This window comes from Polyodon spathula, chromosome 6 (genome assembly GCF_017654505.1).
Source record: "Polyodon spathula isolate WHYD16114869_AA chromosome 6, ASM1765450v1, whole genome shotgun sequence".
Classification (NCBI taxonomy): Eukaryota; Metazoa; Chordata; class Actinopteri; order Acipenseriformes; family Polyodontidae; genus Polyodon; species Polyodon spathula.
In genome coordinates this window covers 10,375,999-10,398,451 of record NC_054539.1, presented here as the reverse complement: position 1 = coordinate 10,398,451, position 22,453 = coordinate 10,375,999, and the positions used below count along the sequence as shown (strand labels likewise).

The following is a 22,453-nucleotide window of genomic DNA, read 5'->3' as shown; positions in this document are numbered from 1 at the left end:
AATTTATGTGATTAACTAAGTATCTACACAGTTAAGAGATCCAAGGAAGTATGAGTTTTTTCTGTGCGGTTGCATATTGTAATAATAATACATGTTTTGTTGTTACATGTGTTTGAGTAAGAGTCCATGAAGTCTTGCAAAGTAAAAGAAAGGGCATTAGAAATGTCTGATATATGATCTGCATCATACCAAATGTGTTTATTGCTTTTCATTTGTATTTTAACTTGGTATTATCAGAATACATTTGAAAGCTGTTCTTAGTCTAGTGTTAAAACACAGTTGTAATGATATAGTGCTGAAATTCCCAGGTCTTTGCAGTTGTCTCTTATCCATTAGGAAAGGCATGCTGGATCTGTGGCAGGTGTCAATAAACTGTGACTTGTAATTTGTCCATGTGCCACTGTATCAACAAATGGAAAAGGCACACAAAGGTTATCTATATATTAAAACAACTGACAGCTCGGGGGGCTAGGTGTTGTTTTATCAAATGTACAATTTATGATTAGAGCTTGCTTTAACTAATCTGTTTTGCAAGCTCAGTACTAGTTGTTTGTTTTCCTTCAGATGAATCTGCTACACAATGATATCTTTTGATTTCACATATTATAAGCACCATGATTCTCAAAGCTAGTTACTCCAAAACATACTTTTAAAATTAAATAAGAAATAGCTATTTAGAAGCGCCTAAATTAAATAAATTATTTCTGGATTTTTAACATTATGGGTGAATTTTTCCTGTCTGAAAAAAAAATGGGATACAGCAAATACAGTAGATGTTGCTTGCAAGAAATAAGTCTTTTACCATACGTACACATGAAACTAGGTATTAAGAAAATTATATTCAACAACACTGAATATATTCAATGATATAAAGGATATAACAATACTATTTCACTGTTAAATGTAAGTTATTTCAAAACTACAGATTGACTGGAGGCAATGTAAAGTTGAAGATTTAGATGGCTTGTAAGTTACCAGTTTATTATGGCAACCTAGGTACGCCATATGAGATCTTCCAAAAAACCCTGTACGGCCCTAGACATTTGTATTACTTAATAGCATTTAAAGGTGGCTCTTTACATCTTTAAATTCCAATATGGAAAGAAATAAAATAAAAGTAGTAACTCAGTGTTTGTTTTTGTGGCATCTATTATAATGACTTACAGCATCTATGACAGTGGATTGTTTATCAGTACTAACAGTGACTGTTCCAGCGAACCCAGCTATGCAGATAAGGTAGAAAATGCAAAGAGGCTAAAAACACAAAGATCTATGTACTGTTCAGTAAGAGAAGTTCGTCATATGCGCCTAATAATGAATAGCCAAAGCCACAGCGGAGGTTTTACTGCTAGATTTACACACACTTGAATGACGATCTATGCTTGCCGAAAAGGGTGAATTTAGCTGTCTTTCATACCAGGGATATGGCAGGCTTTATTGCCATTTTTATTCCAGCAGATGAAAGAGTGGTAATTGTACTTCTAGAATAATTGCCGTGGATTTGTGTATTTGATAGTTATATAGGACATGTACACCAGCTGTATTAATTAGTTGTAAGTGATGTAGAAAAGAAAGACCTTGAACAAAGGAGGGTGTTTAATTACACATTGTTCAGGAACTGGATACACAACAGGGAAAGAGGGATTATGAGAAATAATCTGTTGGCTGACACAGGGTACATATCACAGGAGCTGATAGCAAGTAATTTATGTAGCTGTTCCATCACAAGGTGGATTCTTTTTAGTGATGCACTGTTAACAATTGACACATTCCTAAATACCACGCATCATGAGGTGGGAAAACAAATTCCCGAAGTTTATTGGTATATCTGACAGCAGCCGCCCATTCTAGGAGTGAAGCAAGGCAAAGAGGTGACACTGACTTAGAGATTCAGCAGTAAATAATTCAGAGCTCAGGGGGCCTAATGATTTATGCTGTGTTTAGAATATTGACTGTGTACCCTAAAGCAGTTTGTAACCAGTGTGGGACAGGAAAAAATGAAACAATATATAATAGACATAGCTTAACAAAGTTGAGATGTTTTATTTGGATCCACTGAACTGGCAATCCAGCCTTTCATACGTGTGGCACCTTGGCTGTTCCAAATGTTATTTGAAAAGGTTTAAATCCCTATTTATTAAATGCATATACAATTATAGTTACAGGCAGATACTTTGTCTGATACTATTTTTTGGAAAACATACAACTTTAGTGTTGTTGTGAATATTGGCTAGTGCTGGTATGGACCTCAACCTGCAGGTCCCTTAAACTCTCCCCAAGTTTTTATAAACGTTAGGATATGAAGTGAATATTGCATGACGATAACATTCTGCTAAGCTGCCTTTGATATTGCCAAGCAGCTGTCAGCTTTGCAGCTCCTTTTCTGGCCTGGCTGCTGCTCTTAACTCCCTAGTAAACAACTGGAACAAATCTGATTTTATTTCGGCTCTCAGAGTATGAGAGATCAAGGAGACTTTAAGACCTGGCATTTTAAAACAAACATATGGATACCACAAGAACCATTGTGAGGATTCTGAACTGATTTATGTCAACACATGCCTATGGATACATACACATTTAATTTTATACATTAAGTGCACATATACAGTGTGTATATATATATATATATATATATATATATATATATATATATATATATATAGTGAACGATCCTTTGCACTCACATTGTTCGTTGCCCCTTTAAAAACAGACCCAGGACACAAAAATTGAGTTTGCTATTATGCACTTTTTAATAAACACCAAATGAACACAAACAAAAGTTAAACAAACAGAAATAAACACCTAGCTCTCCTTTAGAGCTCTGACTAAACACCACCGGCAACCAAACTAACCTGAAAACCTGACACACTACCTTTCCTTGGATGACTGCTCTCACTCACATAGTCAGGCTCCTCTTCAGCAGCCCTGAGCAAACTGGCTGTCTCTCTTAAATACCCTCCACCTGGCTGTAATTTGCAATTACCATCAGGTGCAGGGGATTAACTAAACAATAAAACAATTAACACAATTAACACCCATTAGGCCGTTCACCCAAAAGTGCATATTTTTATCTTATAATTAATGTGTCTTTATCTTACAAACATTTTCTTCTATGATGAGAAATTCAATATACAATATTTAATGAAGAGACATTGTGCCGCTGTAATATTTTTGTATGCTGGTGTACATTGTATCCAGTTTCCTAGTCTACGAAAACCGTTCAATTTACCTTCTGTTGTGCGCACACTTGGTCAATTACATTCACAGCTGTTGGTACCTTCCAAGTATTTTTGTTATTCTTTTTTTTCTTGAATCAGAGAAACTGTATCACTGTTACTACCAAATGTAAAATTGTAATTTCATTAAATTAAATGTACCTTTTTTTCCAGTACTATAATTTGTGACAAATCCTATAACATAATATAACATACTTAGTTATTCAGCTGTTACTTATATTCATGATAGTAACTTTCATCACTAGGCCTACAGTACTCTAAGATGCATTTATTTTTATATAACTGCATATAAATAAGCACTCTACCAGTTTATTGTGTCTACTCATACCAATGTAGCTATATTATAATTAGGCTTAGATGAGAATGGTGTTTTACAGATGGGAATTAATAACATTGAAAAATATATGCTTTAAAGAAACAAGACTCAAGACACTGTCACTCGTAGCACACTGGGCCATGCATGGACTAAGTAGGGTTTGAACTAAAACAATTATTGAAATTAAGTAATATTGCCATTACTTTATATAGAAGAATGTCAGGATTGGTCTGTTCTTATAGCAGTGCACAGAACTTTTTCACTGCTGTTAAGTCTATTCAGTTCAGGTGCGCTGTTCTGTAAATGTCTTTGACACAACCATTACTCATTCTCATCTGGGCATATTCACCATTTTTATTTGTGTTGCTTAAGTGATTTCAGTGCTTAAAATACAAGGCCAGTGGGTACAGTATAAAGGGTGTGTGTGTGTATGTAGGTATATGTAGGGATAAGTGGGCGTGGTTACACCAGAAACCAAAGACTTGTGTAAAATGCATGTCAGACAAATGGCACGCCCCTTGTTTGTGTATGAAATGTGATTGGTGGTCTCTTCAGGTCCCATTGATTTCCTTTGTTTACTGAGTGCAAGCAGAGAGACACTGGTTTCAGTTTTCAGTATTCAAATCACCCTTCAGATTTAAAAGGGGGGGGGGGGGGCACTCTTTACATTCATTTGGAGGATTTAAAATGCCATATGAAACATTGCTATAGCTATTAAGTGTTCTGGAGATTAATTGGTTTGTAACATTTGAAGAAAAAAATTATTTCTGATGTTATTAATAGCTCCTGTGTGGGAGGTTAATTGTCCAGGATTACTTTAGACTTCGGTGACATTATGCTTTTGAAAGGGTCATTCTCTGCTTATCCATTTAAATCGTCTAAATGAGCGGAAAGAGTCTCATTTGTAAAAGTAGTAAGCAGCTGCGCCTCACCTCGTTCCAGGCCTTGATGAAATGAAGAGTGGCTACGAGAATGCTTAAGCAGAAGAACATTTTGTTGAGCATGCATAAGAATATGGGGGCAGAATGTAGAAATACTTCTTCTGTGTAACGTTCAACTCACTTTGTCAGTATAATTTGCATATTAATTTGTGCTTTGTTAAAAATCATTTTCAAAATATAGATTGGTTCTGCTTTATCAATCACGTAATAATAATAATAATAATAATAATAATAATAAAGCTGATGGTAATTTTGGAAACAGACTGTCTGAAAGTAAGGCATGCAAGGTTTGAGTTTTAGGTAACCCTTTATGGTACCAGATATATATTTTAATATTTATGTTTGCTATAACTACACATGTGAGATCTACATATAGAGTAATTTTTAAATGATTTCTTTAACTATAACCCCTTTAAGTGCAGTACATAGAACATGTATTGTCTTTCTGCTGATTCGTGTGTGTTGAAGAGATTAGTTCAACCTTAAAGCCACATATTGATGACAGGCCCTTGTGACTTATTATCTGACCTTTTGGCTTAGGTCTCAGTAGCGGTGGATTAGTGGCAGCTTTTGAAATAGCTTCTCTGGCCTAATGCCAGTAATATACCTCTTACTTTCCTAAATCCTCATCCTTTTCATCTGTGTGAATTACAGTCTGAAATATCTATACCCTCTCTTGGCATTAAACATCCTGTTTTGTCTTGTTATTGAACAGGTGTATTATTTCAATTCCTTTTTATAGGTTAGATTTCACTGATAAGGTTGTGAAAAATCTTAAGGAAAGTAAAGTGTATGTAATGATATTTACTAGCATTTCCTAGTGTAACATTAAATTACTCAAACAACATATATTTTCTGATAAAACCAATTAAATTTCAAGTATGTAATTAGTAGCCTTTAACATAACAGAATACATGCTAGCAGTGGTATATGAAAATATTTATCGCGTATTGGTGATTAGTGGATGTGATCGTACGTTCTGGGGATATACAGTGGTCATGAAACTTTGTTTTAACATTAATTAGTTTTGAACGGTTTACTGAACATTCCACAGACATTACAAATACGAAACTCCCAGCACGAAGCCATGAGAAAGTACTGTAATTTTGGTTAATGACGGGCAAACAGAGGGAGGGACGCTGTTAGATTGCGCACAATATGACCGCGCTTCCAGGAATTTTCAGTTACACGTGTTCATTGGCTGTGTCACTGTGTGATTTTTCTGTCTGTGAGCTCTAATGCCAACACAAAAACATTTAAAAAGAAAGAAGGCTTGATTAAAGTGGCAGTGAAGTGTTGTTTCATTTACCTAATGTTCAGGTGATAAATGGGTACACAACAATTCGTCCCCGACAACAATAATATAAATGTGAACTTGCATCAAGAACTGCAGAAATTGGTTGTGCCTTCATATGTTGAGCCACTTGTACAGTTTGCATTCAACTTTGTTTGGATCATTTAGGCATTTCACAAGCAAATATCAAGAAGCAGAGGATTTTCAGGTCATTTCCTTAGCAGCTGCAATTTTATTTGTTTTTCGATGTTTCGCTGTCCGCTATTTCACATACTCGTGAATATCCTTCAGATAATGTAGACTTATATTTAAAAAAAAAAAAAAAAAAAAATTTATAGCTTAGTAAAAAAAAAAAAAAAAACAAACAAAAAAAAAAAAACATAACGTATACCACATTACACATAATCACAACGTTTATTTGTGCCGTTGTATCACTAAGGCTGTATTTTTTTTCACGGTGCCCATTAATTTCACGATTTCAATTAATCAGAACCAGTGCCGTGTAATAATACTATCCAATTCTCCGTGAAAATTTCAGTTTCTGAAAAAATGCTATTTTTTGCCTTTAAAAATGCACTGTGGACAACATGTGATATGAAATCCAGTTGAACTTGCTTACCCTAAATCATGAAACGCATGGCATAGAGGGTTTCAAAAAAGCTTTACAGACAAGCGCTATATTGAGCTCTTGTTGACAGGGTGACAGGCTTTAGTAAAAAAAAAAAAAAGTAAATACCCTGAATATTTATTTTTTGCCAATTTACCCTTTGTATTGTTTCATTCTGAAAGTTTGTTTTTAAATTGGATATTTTTATACAATTTTATTTTTACAATGCAAAACTCACCTATATTTTATTATTTTAACAATTAGTATGTGAATCACCCAGAAAACATTGATTTGTGTTTGTTTGAATTAACATTTCATAAACATAATAGGCTCTCTGTATTCATTTTTTGTTGTTTTATGAATGAGTATGAAATTGCCTTGGTGCCCTTGAATCTTAACGCCCATTGAATGCAACATTGCCTTGCCCTTCATGGCCTTAGCTTCATGGCCTGGTTATGTGTTATGGTCATGAACTTTTTCATCATACTGATAATCGAGTTTAAATTTGGGGGGGGGGGGGGGGGGGGGGGGGGGGGGGGGGGTTACTAATTGTTAATTAACATAATTGTTTACAGAACAGAGCAGTAATTGAGTGCTATCACTGACAGTAGTTTTAAACTATACACCTTGTCACCCCTTAATCTACTTCAGTGTTTTCAAGTGCATTGTTTATTTTAAATAGTAATCAAGAAGTGGTGCTTTCAACCAGCAGTGCCATGGGAAATGCGAAAGAATAAAAATTCTTCTAATCTGAATTTTTTAAAGATTTAATTGCAACATTAATTATGACACAGATCATTAGGCCTAAACTGTGCCTAGCACGGAATGAAATCACATACTTTGAAAGTCGGCCTGTAGCTAGAACAAGTAATTGTAACAAAGTCTAAATGAAGCTTGTGCTGTTGTGAAAACAAGTTCAACTGACTGTTTTACTAGCTGCAGTGTAAAAGCTAAAATCTCAAAAAACAATACCTACTAGATACTCATACATGTATTAATTCCATAGCCTCCTAAACTCAACTGAACTGTGTATTGTGACTAGTACATGCCACCACCATTCACATACCAGTACAGCTTACCATGTAATGTGTCACACAATGGACAGTGCCCTGTATAAGTACCCGATCAGTTAGCTGTTAGGAAGCTAAGCCTGACTGGCTGTAATGTCTGCTGCATCTGTAAGATAATGAACCTTATTGCACGTTTTCAGGAAATGACAAACAACTGATAAGTTTTGTGCTGTTGAAAGCTGTTAGAGGCATACAACAGCTTTAGAGGCTCGTGACATGAAAGTCAATAGCCTGAACACTGAGGGCTGTATTGATTAGAGCAGAGCACCTGTTAGGCAATAAGATTTTTTATAATCCAAATAAATAAATAAATGAATAAATAAAGCAATTATATATATATATATATATATATATATATATATATATATATATATAGTAATAGATCCTCCAACTGTCAAGGTTTGTTGCCCCTTTAACTCAGGACCCAGGACACAGAAATTGATTTTTTTAGCGCTTACGTGCACTTTTAATAAACACAAACAGAAATAAACAAAACAAACACCTAGCTCTTTCTTGAGCACTAACTACAACACACAGGAACCTAACAAACACAGGACAGCTAAGCTGTTTACCTGTATACACATTGACAAAACACAACACACAAAAAAAGGCTTTCTCACACTACCTTTTTTTTTTTTTTTTTTTTTTTTTAACTACAATTGAACACACCTTCAATCAGGCTCCTCACACACCAGCAGCCCTGAACAAACTGACTGCTTTCTTTAAATACCCTGCACCTGGCTGTAATTTACAATACACAGCAGGTGCAGGGGATAACTAATAATTTAACAATAAACCCATTAAACGCCCAAATGTGCATTCTCACATGTTTTAGGCAGGGAAGGATTTTAAGCCCCTCCCTGCCATATTCCAATATTTATTTTGTTAATCTTATGGCAATACAATGTGTCAGTTTCATTTTCTATTCAGTATACAGTATTTTCTAGTTTTGTAATGCAGCAACTCTTAAAGCGTGTGTTGCTTGTCAGAAGTTATAAAGAATATGGAACATACCTCTTTGCAGGCTGCAACTCACAGCACCTATTTTTGTTCGCACCTTGGGGTGTGGGCTCTGCTTCAAAGTACTGTAAGCAATGACATATAGTCTTCATCAATAAGCCCCTGCCAAAATGCACATTGAAATGCCCTGTGGATGCCTTTATCTGTGTATAAAAAGTGTTTAAATATTTATTACTAACATTATAAATCTTTCAGAAATGTTTCTACATTATAGCTTTACTAAGCTTAGAAAAGAAAAAGTTCAATAATTTGAAGGAAGTTTCAGCACCAAATGAAATACTAATGAAGTATTCTTGTTAGTCTGGCAGCTGGGAAAACAAGGTATCTAGAGGTATTTAATTGTCTCATGCATGCCTGTTTTAAACCAGTCTTGTTTTGCAAACCAAAAACATTTTAGAAATGTCTATCCCCAATGTGAACATTTCATCCCCTGTTACTGTATGTCTCATTTGGTATTAAGTTGATTTGACTGTGTGTTCATATTGTCTGTATCTTGTTAATATTTAAATACACAGGTGTAAGGTCTCACTATACCTTTAAGCCATTTAACATGTTTTAAACACATGATAATAGTGCAGGTTCCAGTTTTCAGTATTAATTCATGCATTTTATAGCGCAATACACAAAGAAAGTTGAGTAATAAAATCCTTTGATCGCCTCACTACTGCAGCCCACTCCCCAACCTGAAGGACTAAAGATCAACTGGCAAGCTTTATTCCCGTTGTCAGGCTAATCTCCACTTTTCACCTACCTAAGAAACAGATGTTACTGGACACTGGAGGTGATTGCCAAGTCTGGGAATTCACTGCCTGAAATTGCACCTGAGCACTAGGGGTCGCTGAAACGTGATGAGGTGAACTAAGCCAAACCAATCTTAGCCTCCACCCCACAACCCATAGGAGTGCAAAGACTAATGCATCGCTCTATGTGATCCCCAAGCCAAGATATAGATATTGTATACCGCACATGCAATTTTTCCAGACTGCTGTTACAGAAACCGATAACAGTCAAGATTAATGAATAGGAATAACTTTAATATTCCAGTAAAATAGACTTTCAGTAACTAAACCTTTGTAAATAAGGCACTCTGTTTATCCTTCAGAAGCTAAAGATCTAGGCTCACCAGATTGCTTAAGGAAGTACGAAATTTCTTGCATATCAGACCTGCTGAATATCTCCCCTCTGTCTAAGACAGTGCACCCTAGCTGTGTGGGATTGTCACACATTTCAGTCGAATTGGAAAAGCCTGTGACCAGCACACTGAATTGTGGCGCCTCTTGTTTTCTTTTAGGGACGACGAGGAAGACCAGGTGTTGCTGGGAGCCCTGGACCCCCAGGACCTCCTGTAAGTAAACTTTAAAATAACATTTTTCCTAACTGAAAACACCTTATGCAATGTAGCTTCAAGAAACCGCAGCTGTCAAGCAGACGATTTTGCTTTGGACTTGCATACACATTGCTCTCGCTTGAATGTTGTCTTTCCCATTTGCATTTTTTGTTAGTCTCAAGGGATTTGTAAATCCTCAATGTGTTGATGTCTAGCAATAATAATTTACAGGGAGTTATAAAATGTTCCTCATTCATTAAATTAGCATAATAGTTCACTTTATTATAGAAACTTCAAATTGCAAATGTAAATATCACATAATCATAAAAAACCTAAATGTGTTGTCTGGTTTAATGGTGTTCTTATTTTAAATTTATTGGAGATTTTTTTTTTCTCTGTGAATATCAGTTTCAAGGGATTGCTGAACTGTCTTGCTTTGAACACAACAAAACCCTCCTGTTGATATTTGTAATGTGACAGGATCCTATTGCACGTGTGATATGTGTAATTTTCAACTCTTGATGTAAAAGTAATATCATTGATAGTAGAGGTTACAATATATACATTGCAGATATGTTAGTTGGCTTTGAAGTGTACAAATAATTTAAAATGTGTTAAAACTGCTGGTTTCAGATGTTAACATGTCTCATTGTGGAACAATGCACATATTTAAATGGCTTTCAGGATAAAAAACTAATCCTTAGACTAAGTAGAGGTAGAGTATCAGCAGGGCTTTCAAATGAGGCTCTCTGTTATAATGGTTAAGAGACAGTGAAGTTTCTACAGAATTTTATTTTAATTATTTATTATTATAAAAACAGTTATTCAAAAAAATATATACAGTCACAGACTAAAGTATTTGGGCAGTTTAACAAAATGAGAAAAATCACAAGGAAAGATTTCTTTAATTTTGAATTGTTCTTTTGAAAGGTATACATTCAACAATTGATTCAGCTTTATAATAAAACAACTGAGTTTTACATAACATGCATAAAATGAAAAGTAACATGCAAAATCTTATTACATACTTTGACAAAAGTATTTGGGCAATCAACATTTTGGAAAAAATCCATTCGTTGCTAATTATCATGGTTGAAAACCAACACCTGATGGTAATTATAGAATAAATAAATACATACTCAAGTACTGAAAAATAAATTTGAAATTTGTGATTCATAAAAGTAACAAAAATTGTTAAAACTAAAGAGTACAGCAATGATCTCAAAATGGCAGTGATACAACTAAATGAAAAAGTACCAGAAAATAGCAGGAAGACACAGTTTACTGAAAAGCACTGTGTGGGCTATTACTGACAAACACAGAAGAATAGGAACTACTGCAACTAGCTCTAGGTGTGGAAGACTGTCACAAAGACGGCTGCAGTGGGTGACGTCAGACCAGAAACAGGAACCAACACAGAAGAGATACAGAGACGTGGAGTTTTGGTGAAGCTGAGTGCTTGCGCTCAGCATTTAATAATTAAACAGAGCAGAAAATAAAAATAAAAAAATTGCAAGACTAACAAAACACAGGACACGACACTTTAGCCAAAATAAATATACAAACAAAACGTACTAACACTAAACAGACAAACAAACGAGTGGACAAACAGACAAACACGGTGAGTTAAATTAATTTACTTTACGCTTTTACTTTTCTCCTGTCCACTCACCAAACACACAACCCCGAGTGAGTGAAAACATGCTGCTTTTATGCAGCTGTACCGAGACTTGATTGCTAATCAATCATTCAATTGGAGTCGCGGTACAACTGCATGTGAATTTACTTGGTGCAATTCCCCGTGCTTACATATTACATTTTACCTGCACGTGAAGTGCGGTGCAATCCTCGTGCCTAAATACAAATATACATTTTAAATCACTTGTGTTCATAACCCATATTATCCTGTGTACCAATTACAATACACCAACATTAACACACTACACGCAACATACAACACAAATAAATAGCCCAGGGGCGGGGCACTTTGCCACAAAGACCAAGAAAAACGTCTGCAAAATATGGAAGAATCGTTCAAAGAGCTGGTTAAATCCTTGGATTAGTGCAAAGGATTTGACACAATTCAACGTTACCTTAACAAGATGAATGTCCATGGGCGAAAATCAAGTGTAAACCAAAAGAAAGTGATTGGAGTTCATTCAATACCTGATTTCTTCAACCAGATTTTATGGTCAGGTGAATCCAAACTATAACTTTTTTTCACCAAGAAAGAAAAAGGCCTTGCTCTGCTCATGGCACCAGAGAAAATGTCAAAGATTATTGACAACATAACTGCCAGGAAAATGTCTGTATTTTAGTTATTATTATTTATTAGGAGATGCTCTTATACAGGATGACTTATAATTGTTATAATTTGAAATCACATTATTTTTACATACAATTACCCATTTATGCAGTTGTTTTTTACTGGAGCAATCAAGGTAAAGTACCTTTGCTCAGGGGTACAGCAGCGTCCCCCACCTAGGATTCCCCCACGCCCCTCCGGTCAAGCAGCGTCCCCCACGCCCCTCCGGTCAAGAGTTCAAACCCCTAACCACTACTCCACACTGCAATCTGTGCAACAGCTAGTCAATATCTGTCCCATGCCTATGTTACCTTATCATGTTGTAGTTGGTGCCTGTCAATACTAATGAAATTATGTTTTACTGCATTTAATATAATTACATAGCTGATTAATATATATGGTCTGTGGGGATATCCTGCTTTAAAGGCCACAAAAGCGCTTTGTGAACTAAATTGCATGCTGTAAGCTTTGTTTTAAAGAATCAGTCTCCATTCAAAAGACACCAAGAAGGGAATGTACAGTTTCAGTAGAAAGGGTTTTGAAGAACAAAGCAGTGGGGCTCACTGCATTGCCATAGCTTTTTAAAATGTGGTCAGCTTACCTAGACTCTACAGGAAGAGCAAAGGAAAACCAAAAGGCTTTTTGCCCAACACAAATCACACCAATGTGATCTTGCAAAGTATTATGCTCATTGATCCATTAACAGACCGTGGCAAGGAGGAGTGCTTTATTGTAACAATCTGCAATTGTGTGTTTCGTGTGTGTGTGCCCCCCCCCCATTTCATAGAAACAATCTAAACATAAAAACAAGCCAGCACACCTAAGAACACAAAACAAACCAAAGTGAACAGTGTGTTACAGAGATATTGGATTTATGATACTCATACCCACCCACCCAGTATGCATCTTGAAACAGCTCTTATTATCAGTGTCACCATTTTGACACTATAAACCACTTTAAATTGATGACCTTGTTGTAGATCTATATATAGTGTACCATGTACAATGTAAAATATATTTGATCTATAGCGTGTTCACTTTTTTGGTGTTTAAAGTTTTTCATCTTCCAAATGAATCACATAATTTCAAGTCTGCAGATGACTTTTTCTTTTTTTTTCCTCAAATACCTAAACCAGTTCTCAGTAGAAACCAGATTAACAGCAGGAAAATTTACAAGAGCAATGGTGCTCTTTCACTGTGTTGTTAATACAGGATTGTAATACAGTATATGAAAATTATCTCTCCCATTGATTTGGCTGAGCAACTCATCATTTGTCTTGATGCCCCCCAGTTTAATGGTTATTCATGAGTGGAGATGGAACCATATCTTAGAACTAATGCAAGCCACTCTGATTTATTCTTTGGCCTAAAATTATATTATCTAAAGTGCATGTTAAAAGCTCATACAGGAGCTAAATGGTTCATTAAAATGAAGTTTTAATAGCCATATTGTAGTTTTATACAAAATATTAGTTAGGCTAAAAAACGTTTGGAGATTTTCTCTGTGATATTCTGGAGGTATACAAGACTGCACTTCAGTGGTTACTGTGGTTGATTCATGAAAGTTGGGTTGGATATGCACAGCTTTGTGTGTTCTTCAGAATGGCCAATAACATTGTCACATTTGAAGTGTTTCCTTGTGAAACATCAGTGTAGAAGAAACATCTGTCATTGAGAACTTACACTCTCTTACCCTTCATGACTGAAACTGACTTTCAACAAGGATGCATGTTCCAGAATGCATCAAGTCATCTTTTGATAAATAAACTCTATGAACCTCTTCAATCAGGCTGCTACATAGTACTGAAACTTGTCAAGGTTGTAAATGATCTTTCAACGGCTTCTGACTCAGGTGCTCTTCATATATTAGTTTTACTGGACCTTAGTGCTGCTTTTGATTAGACTTGTAATGAAAGGCACTTTATAAAATTATTATTATTATTATTATTATTATTATTATTATTATTATTATTATTATTATTACTTTGTTACTCGCACACGGAATACATACCAATAAATAAATTCTGAGAATGAATAACGAGTAACTGCAAACCCATAATGCTTGCACATAAATACATGCTGCATATTGCATGTGTCCTTCTTTACAGTTTCAACCACTGTCTAACCGACATTATAACTATTCCCTGTAGTTTGTGTTTTTTCTGAGAGGTGTTCTTTCTCCTTTTATAAAATGTTACATACGTTTTCATTTGGATTGCTTGAACATCATGCCCTTCGAATTTCTGGTATGGTATACATCTGGTGTGGTTTCAGAATCGAAGGTCTAGTGTGGCAAGCTTCTGCTTTTGAGCATGTTCTACACTACATAGTACAGTATAGAGAGCAGATGCTCATTAAGAACAGAGAAAAAACCTGAGCTTGAACCAAGCTGATAACATAAAGTACTTGGCAGACTGTAGCATAAGAAGAGCACACACCTCCTGCATCCTGTGAAACTACTAATCATTTTGTCTTTCTTTGATTTTAGGGACCTCCGGCTGCAGTAACAGGATCAGGAAGCAAAGTACGTTTTTAAGAGACAGCCTGGTAAAAGAACTGCAATTAACAAGGTTTCATATACTGCAAGGTTTCATATAGTGATTAAGTACCTGAATGAGGATAAAAACATTAACCCCATAGCAACATTTTAATTGCAGGAGTATCTTGTTGGCAGCAGTAAATGCCTGCCAGCTGGACCTGGTATTTTAAAACCACAATAAAGCATTCTTTATTTTTAAAACCATGATGCATTTTGCAGTAAGCTGACCAAAATAGGGTAATAATAATATTTTAAAACAGTCGGCCATATGAAGATGTGATATGTACAAATTGACTCTAAAGATGGCATACACAATTATCACGTTGAACAAGACACAACTTGTCTGTAAAGTTCTGCACTCTTCCAATTGAGCCATAGGGGGCAGTATCTCATTCTGCAGAAAGAAAGAACCGAGTTCTGGCTGTCATTTACTGTAAGTGCACCGAATAGAAATCCCAAATGAGGACATATTGCACTCACATTGCATATATCACAGAACCAAATAGTGTGTCAGGATATAAGAGTTAAAACATGTATAGTGCTGTGCTTAAATAAATGTAGATTGCTAAATGTACCAGTCTCCTGGGATGAACTGTGCAGCTTGTTTTGAATGCTGTGAATGCTCATGTTGAGGACCTGTTGGGTATTGTGTGAGTAATTAAAGATGTACCTTTTAAAACCTTGAAAAATCTAGGTAAGTTTAAGAGATGTATTCCCTTGTGGACAATCGTGAACTAGGTAAACCAATCAAGAACAGATTTGTGAAGCAGTTACAAAGGTGTGAAGCAATTAACGTCCTTTAACACACAGATACTCCACCATGGCACATTGTCAGCAACCTCTTTCAGTGCCACAAACCTCACATGGAAGATCAACCTCCTGTAATGCAGGGATTGGTAATGCGTAGCTCAAACTACATCATGCTTTTGTCCACAGGTTTTTTGTTTTTTTGTGGGGTTTTTTGAGTCAAGAGTAACAGAGATACATTTTTGAAACAGCCAAGTTATATGATCATTTGAATGTTGCAGGTCTGTTGATTTGTAATTTAATATTGCATCATATTAAAGGGACCTATAAAATGGCTAGAAAATTGTGTCAATATAATAGGATAGTAAGGATGTCAAATGTATCAAGCCGTTACTGATTGCTGTCTCCCACTGAGACATTCTACAGTGTGTGTTCCAGAATTAATGGTGGGTTAAGCTTCCAAGCTACCCTCCTGTGGGAATCTGATAGGCATCTGTTCTCGTTTTCTTGGGGTGATATAAATTAAGACATTTCAGAAACAAGACACAATGATTTGTGTTGTAGCCCTTTTCAATAATGATATTAATAAGATAATGACCAAAACTCCACATTTGTACGGTACAGTAAAATCTGACTTTATCCCAATTCTTCACAGAAAGATACACCATAAGCCGACAGCCTAATAACCCCCTCCCCTTTTAACATCTAAGATGCATTACTACTGTCCTGTTTCCTTGATATCTACTAGAGTCATAATTCACTTCTTGCATCAACCTCATTCTTCTTTGCAGGTACCAAGGCAGCAATATATACAGTAGGACCGGAATTCAGACACTATATATATATACATGGATGAAGGCTATATTTGCATCCTGAGCCAATCTAAAAATAAAGGCAAATACCACAGTGGTGACATTAAAAAGTGATAATTCCTCTAGAGGAAAATATACTTGAACTTTGACCCATTCGACTCCTTGAGACCGTCACTTTCAATTCAAACACAAAATGTTTCATTTTCATTTAATGGATAACACCCACAGTACAGAAATGTTCATTAATGATCAAGAAAATGAGAATATATTTTAAAAAGTTAATTAAAAAGTTGTAAAGCTGGTACATTCATATCTCAGAGAAACAGATAACGACATAGAACATCTGTACAGCACTGAAACACTAAGTTTAGAAAAAACGAACTGTACTGCTGAACCTCGTCTCCTTTAATATTAGCATCACAAGGGTATCCATGTGTTAGAAAAAATAATAGATGGGCCTCTTCAGTGAGCTACAGGAAAACAATTGATGTCAGAAACCCTAGATGAAGTTATTTCCCTGTAACTCACTGAAGCTTGTATATTTTATATATATATATATATATATATATATATATATATATATATATATATATATATATATATATATATATATATATATATTAGTCAACACATTACCTTTAGATGTATAGAACAGTCTGTCATTCAATGGGAAATGGGAGGATTATCTTGGAAGTTATGAAATGCATTTTCTAGCAATGTGCATGTTACTTTATATTAATTGACAAAGTCTTAAAACTAACTAAATACAATATTTTACATTTTGATTTAAAGTTGTTTTTGTTTTTTTCTCAAAGCAAGGTACATTTTTATGGGTTTAGTCAGAGACAGAGACGTGATTATTCAAAAGGTTTTCAGATGTCAATTATTTTGATGTCCCACAGTTTCAGAACAGCAGAAACACATTTGAACATATAGCAAGCCCCGGAAATACTTGATAATTTAAAACTGTTTTCACAGCGACTATGTATATAGTCATGCTGTGTTTGGAGTATGAAAAATCTGTTAGCATGATGAAAAGACCCATCATATTTATTAGACCTTTATTTCATAAAAATATTTCCAGCTCAAAAGCATTATTTTGTGGTATTCATTAATGTATGTATGTTTTCAAGTACATTTACACAAACTGGCATGATCTTATGTCTAAAGTAAGAGGTGTTTCTTTAAAAAGCAGCAAAGTAAATTTAACTGTAGGGATCAAGTGCCATCTATTGGTGAAAAGGTATATTTCTTTGTGCCAAATCCAGACTCTAATAAAGTACACTGACCATTCCAATTTCAGAAGCTAAAGGGTATATGCAGTAGCCAGAATGTGGAAACATTCGCATTTAATACAAGTAACTGAATTATATTTCTGTGTGTATATTTCTGGTGTAATTTTTAAAAATGAATTATAAGGACGTACAATTCACCATTTGAGTGATTGCATGCTTGTAAATTTAATGAAAATGTTGAATTTACTGTATGTTAGGGAATACATTTATTTCCCTGTTCTGAAATCTTAATAAAAAATTATCCCCATGTACTGTATTTCACTTTCTTACAGGGAGAAAAGGGAGACCATGGAAAGGATGGGATGAAAGGAGAGAGAGGAGATCCTGTAAGAGTTTATTCATTTTCTCATAGATTGTCTCTAACAGACGATATATATATATATATATATATGATATATATATAAGATATATATATATATATCTATATTATATATATATATATAGTAAATCATTTAAAAATATTTTGTTAATAAATAGGGTCATCCCAGGGGTCGCCCAGCGGGCACCACAGGAGAAAAGGGAGAAAAGGTAATTTTATACATAACATTTTTTTGTTAAAAGACAAGGTGGTTGTTAACATTTTAGTTGACCATGCTTAAGAGGCGATGAGAAGGGCAGTGAAAAAGTATGTAGTTGATAACTGTTAATGATTAAACTTATTTGGGTATTAAAAACAAAACCAGTATATTTAAAATCTTAATATAGTACATGTTTTGTTTCATTAGGGTGAAGTTGGACCTAGAGGCCTACCAGGCCCTGTAAGTATTTCTACCATGAGTCACACTTACTTGTTGACATGGTGGCTGTAGGTCATAGTGATCTGTTATGTTGTGATACTATATAACACCACAGTAGGAAGTTTATGGTTCGTGCGGGAGCCATAATGTTTTGAGTTCAGATCCTGCTATATTTGAAAACTGGCTAATGCTTCATTTTGTGTGTCATCAATAAGAATTACAATTATATTAAATTACCCATTTAATGAAAAGTTTAAATAAAGTGTTTGGTAAAATGTCCTTTGTTACTAGGAATACTAAGATAATTTAATCTCCATCATAATGGTGTTTGTTATTGTGCATTCTGGTCCACAGCATGAATTGAAGCTGATGTTGAAATGATGCAATGTTGTGCTTTAATCATCTTGTACTTCAGATACAAATATAGATGGTCCAAGGACCTAGCAAAATGTAAATGTTAACATGTACCAGCTTTTAAGAATTAAAATTCTGTCGACGCACTCCAAGACTAAATTTCATTAGACTAAATGTACCATCTTTACCCCCGGCTGATTATTTATTATTGGAATATCTAGCTGAGCTCTTCAAATACAAAAAATAACTACATAGGAATTATGACTGAATCTTGTTCTAAAATTACTGTACTGGTGTAAGCCTAAATCTACCCTAGTGAGAGTGAGACATTATGATTTGCATTCGTACCAGACAAGATCAATAAAAACTAAAACATCCTTACACTCGTTGTACAGTATTACACACCAATTTGACGTAAGGCTCAGTTGTATTTCAATATTGTCCATACTGACTGAACTATCGTTTCAGATCTTCATTTTTCTTCCTAAAGTCATGGTAATAGATTCTGGTAGAAAACAAGGTCAGTAATGTATGTCATTTAAATTGGATGTAAAGTAAAGGCCCTGGGATAAAAGCTTTACATTCCTCGCTGCAAAAAAAACAGTGCAAACTGCTTCTCACTGAATAAACCTTGTCTGGTTTGTTTATTTGCTGGGGGTTGTGCAAAATTGCTGTTGTGCATAATGGATGAAGAGACTGACAGCTGTCCTATGTTTAAGATACTTGGGAAGGAGAAGGGAGTTTTACATTTCTAATTCCTTCAAAGTCTTGATGGTTTGACTTTTTTTTTTTTTTTTTTTTTTTTTTAAATAAATGTAGTCGTCTCCAATTTTTTACCCTGGTTTTCTCCCCAATTTAGTGTGCCCAATTATTATCTGTATCCTTGGCTCACCGCTTGCAGCTCCCTGCTGACTTGGGGAACGGAGGCTGGAGCACGTGTCCTCCAAAATGTGCTCCTGCCAATCCATCATTTTTTACACTGTGGCTCCACAGTGAGGCCACCAGACCTATAGTACCGGAGGACAACACAGATCTAGCAGCTCCACTGCAGAACCACAGGTGCCCTGTTGGCCACAGGGGTTGCTGATGCATGGTGAGCTGTGGATTCCCCTGCTGACCTAGGCCCTCCCTACCCGGGCAGTGCTCGGCCAATTGTACGCCACCCCCTAGGAACCCCCGATCACAGTTGGCTGTGACATAGCCTGGACTCGAACCTGCGATCCCCAGACTATAGGGCACATCCTGCACTCCATGTGGAGAACTTTTACTGGATGCACCACTCGGGTGCCCCCTCAATTTGACTTTTTGGCCATTCCACGTGTGATCCATTTCTTTATACAAATTTAATATGCAACAAATTTTAATTTAACAAGCGTATGCATTTATTTGTGTCCGGTGCACAACAAGCCTGCAACTGTTGTAGTCAATCATGGAATTTAATCAAATTCAGCAAAATAAGAACCATGAAACAATTCCTTTTATAGTAATTTATGGTAATGTGGCTAATAGCAAATGCCTAATGAAGTTTTAGAATTGAACATTTTTCTTTTTACATACACCCATATACAGTGGCTTGCGAAAGTATTGACCCCCCTTGGCATTTTTCCTATTTTGTTGCCTTACAGCTTGGAATTAAAATTGATTTTTATTTGGATTTCATGTAATGGACATACACAAAATAGTCCAAATTGGTGAAGTGAAATGAAAAAAATAACTTGTTTAAAAAAATTCTAAAAAATAAATAACGGAAAAGTGGTGCGTGCATATGTATTCACCCCCTTTGCTATTAAGCCTCTAAATAAGATCTGGTGCAACCAATTACCTTCAGAAGTCAAATAATTAGTTAAATAAAGTCCACCTGTGTGCAATCTAAGTGCCACATGATCTGAGTATATAAACACCTGTTCTGAAAGGCCCCAGAGTCTGCAACACCACTAAGCAAGGGGCACCACCAAGCAAGCAGCACCATGAAGACCAAAGAGCTCTCCAGACAGGTCAGGGACAAAGTTGTGGAGAAGTACAGATCAGAATTGGGTTATAAAAAAATATCCAAAACTTTGAACATCCCACGGAGCACCATTAAAGCCATTATTAAAAAATGGAAAGAATATGGCACCACAACAAACCTGGCAAGAGAGGGCCGCCCACCAAAACTCATGGACCAGGCAAGGAGGGCATTAATCAGAGAGGCAACAAAGAGACCAAAGATAACTCTGAAGGAGCTGCAAAGCTCCACAGCGGAGATTGGAGTATCTGTCTATAGGACCACTTTAAGCCGTACACTCCACAGAGCTGGGCTTTACGGAAGACTGGCCAGAAAAAAGCCAGTGCTTAAAGAAAAAAATAAGCAAACACGTTTGGTGTTTGCCAAAAGGCATGTGGGAGACTCCCCAAACATATGGAAGAAGGTACTCTGGTCAGATGAGACTAAAATTGAGCTTTTTGGCCATCAAGGAAAACGCTATGTCTGGCGCAAACCCAACACCTCTCATCACCCCGAGAACACCATCCCCACAGTGAAGCACTGTGGTGGCAGCATCATGCTATGGGGATGTTTTTCATCGGCAGGGACTGGGAAACTGGTCAAAATTGAAGGAATGATGGATGGCGCTAAATATAGGGAAATTCTTGAGGGAAACCTGTTTCAGTCTTCCAGAGATTTGAGACTGGGACGGAGGTTCACCTTCCAGCAGGACAATGACCCTAAGCATACTGCTAAAGCAACACTCGAGTGGTTTAAGGGGAAACATTTAAATGTCTTGGAATGGCCTAGTCAAAGCCCAGACCTCAATCCAATTGAGAATCTGTGGTATGACTTAAAGATTGCTGTACACCAGCAGAACCCATCCAACTTGAAGGAGCTGGAGCAGTTTTGCCTTGAAGAATGGACAAAAATCCCAGTGGCTAGATGTGCCAAGCTTAAAGATACATACCCCAAGAGACTTGCAGCTGTAATTGCTGCAAAAGGTGGCTCTACAAAGTATTGACTTTGGGGGGGTGAATAGTTATGCACGCTCAAGTTTTCTGTTTTTTTGTCTTATTTCTTGTTTGTTTCACAATAAAAAATATTTTGCATCTTCAAAGTGGTAGGCATGTTGTGTAAATCAAATGATACAAACCCCCAAAAAATCCATTTTAATTCCAGGTTGTAAGGCAACAAAATAGGAAAAATGCCAAGGGGGGTCAATACTTTCGGAAGCCACTGTAAATGTATCATAAGTTTGCCGTTTTTTTTTTTTTTTTTTTTTTTTTTTTTTTTTACCAAATTTGAAATTGAAGATGGATTGAAAATCAATATACAACTTCAGTAGCTGCTGTCAAGCTTTTCACCCACCAGCCAAAAGCAACAGATATTAGCAAGCGTGTCATGTGCCTAAACAGTAAGGATAAGGATTTCAGAAGCGATGAGGTAAACTGTCCCCAGTGTAAAAGCCAACACAGTACTGTCATGAATGGAAATCCAACAGCCCTGCACTCTGGAGCCACTGGTGACTCATTTGCACATAGATAGTGTGGCGTTTTCAATAGGAGGTTATTGGTATGTTTAAAGGGTTACATACTGTAGCAGACAATTGATTTGTGTGGAAGTAAGCTAGCTTCAGTTTGCGTGGGTGAGCAGGTATTTCTGAAGAAACGGTTATTTGAACAGTTTGTAGTTTTCCTTAGGAGATTGTGGGGCAATTTCATTGTTCAGGCTGGTATTGGGATTCGCTCTGGGGCTTGTTGAGGCCCAGGATCTTGATTGTTCACAGCAGGCAGGTCAATCTCTTTGGGGAGAGCAGTACGGTCGATGCCAGCCAAGGGTAAACTCGGATAATTACCAGTCTCAGAGCTCTGCACTGCTGCCAAAGGG

General features: G+C 36.1%; 1 protein-coding gene across 1 annotated transcript in view; it reads left to right on the top strand.

Moving 5' to 3' along the window:
• The window catches only part of LOC121316638 (collagen alpha-1(XIX) chain-like), a 91,784-nt gene that overhangs the window by 45,523 nt on the left and 23,808 nt on the right, over nucleotides 1–22,453 (top strand). Inside the window, exons 18-22 of the mRNA XM_041251678.1 lie at nucleotides 9,776–9,829; nucleotides 14,605–14,640; nucleotides 17,782–17,835; nucleotides 17,987–18,037; nucleotides 18,235–18,267. Of these exons, the coding sequence (XP_041107612.1) occupies nucleotides 9,776–9,829; nucleotides 14,605–14,640; nucleotides 17,782–17,835; nucleotides 17,987–18,037; nucleotides 18,235–18,267 (228 nt within the window). The remainder of the gene's footprint in view (nucleotides 1–9,775; nucleotides 9,830–14,604; nucleotides 14,641–17,781; nucleotides 17,836–17,986; nucleotides 18,038–18,234; nucleotides 18,268–22,453) is intronic.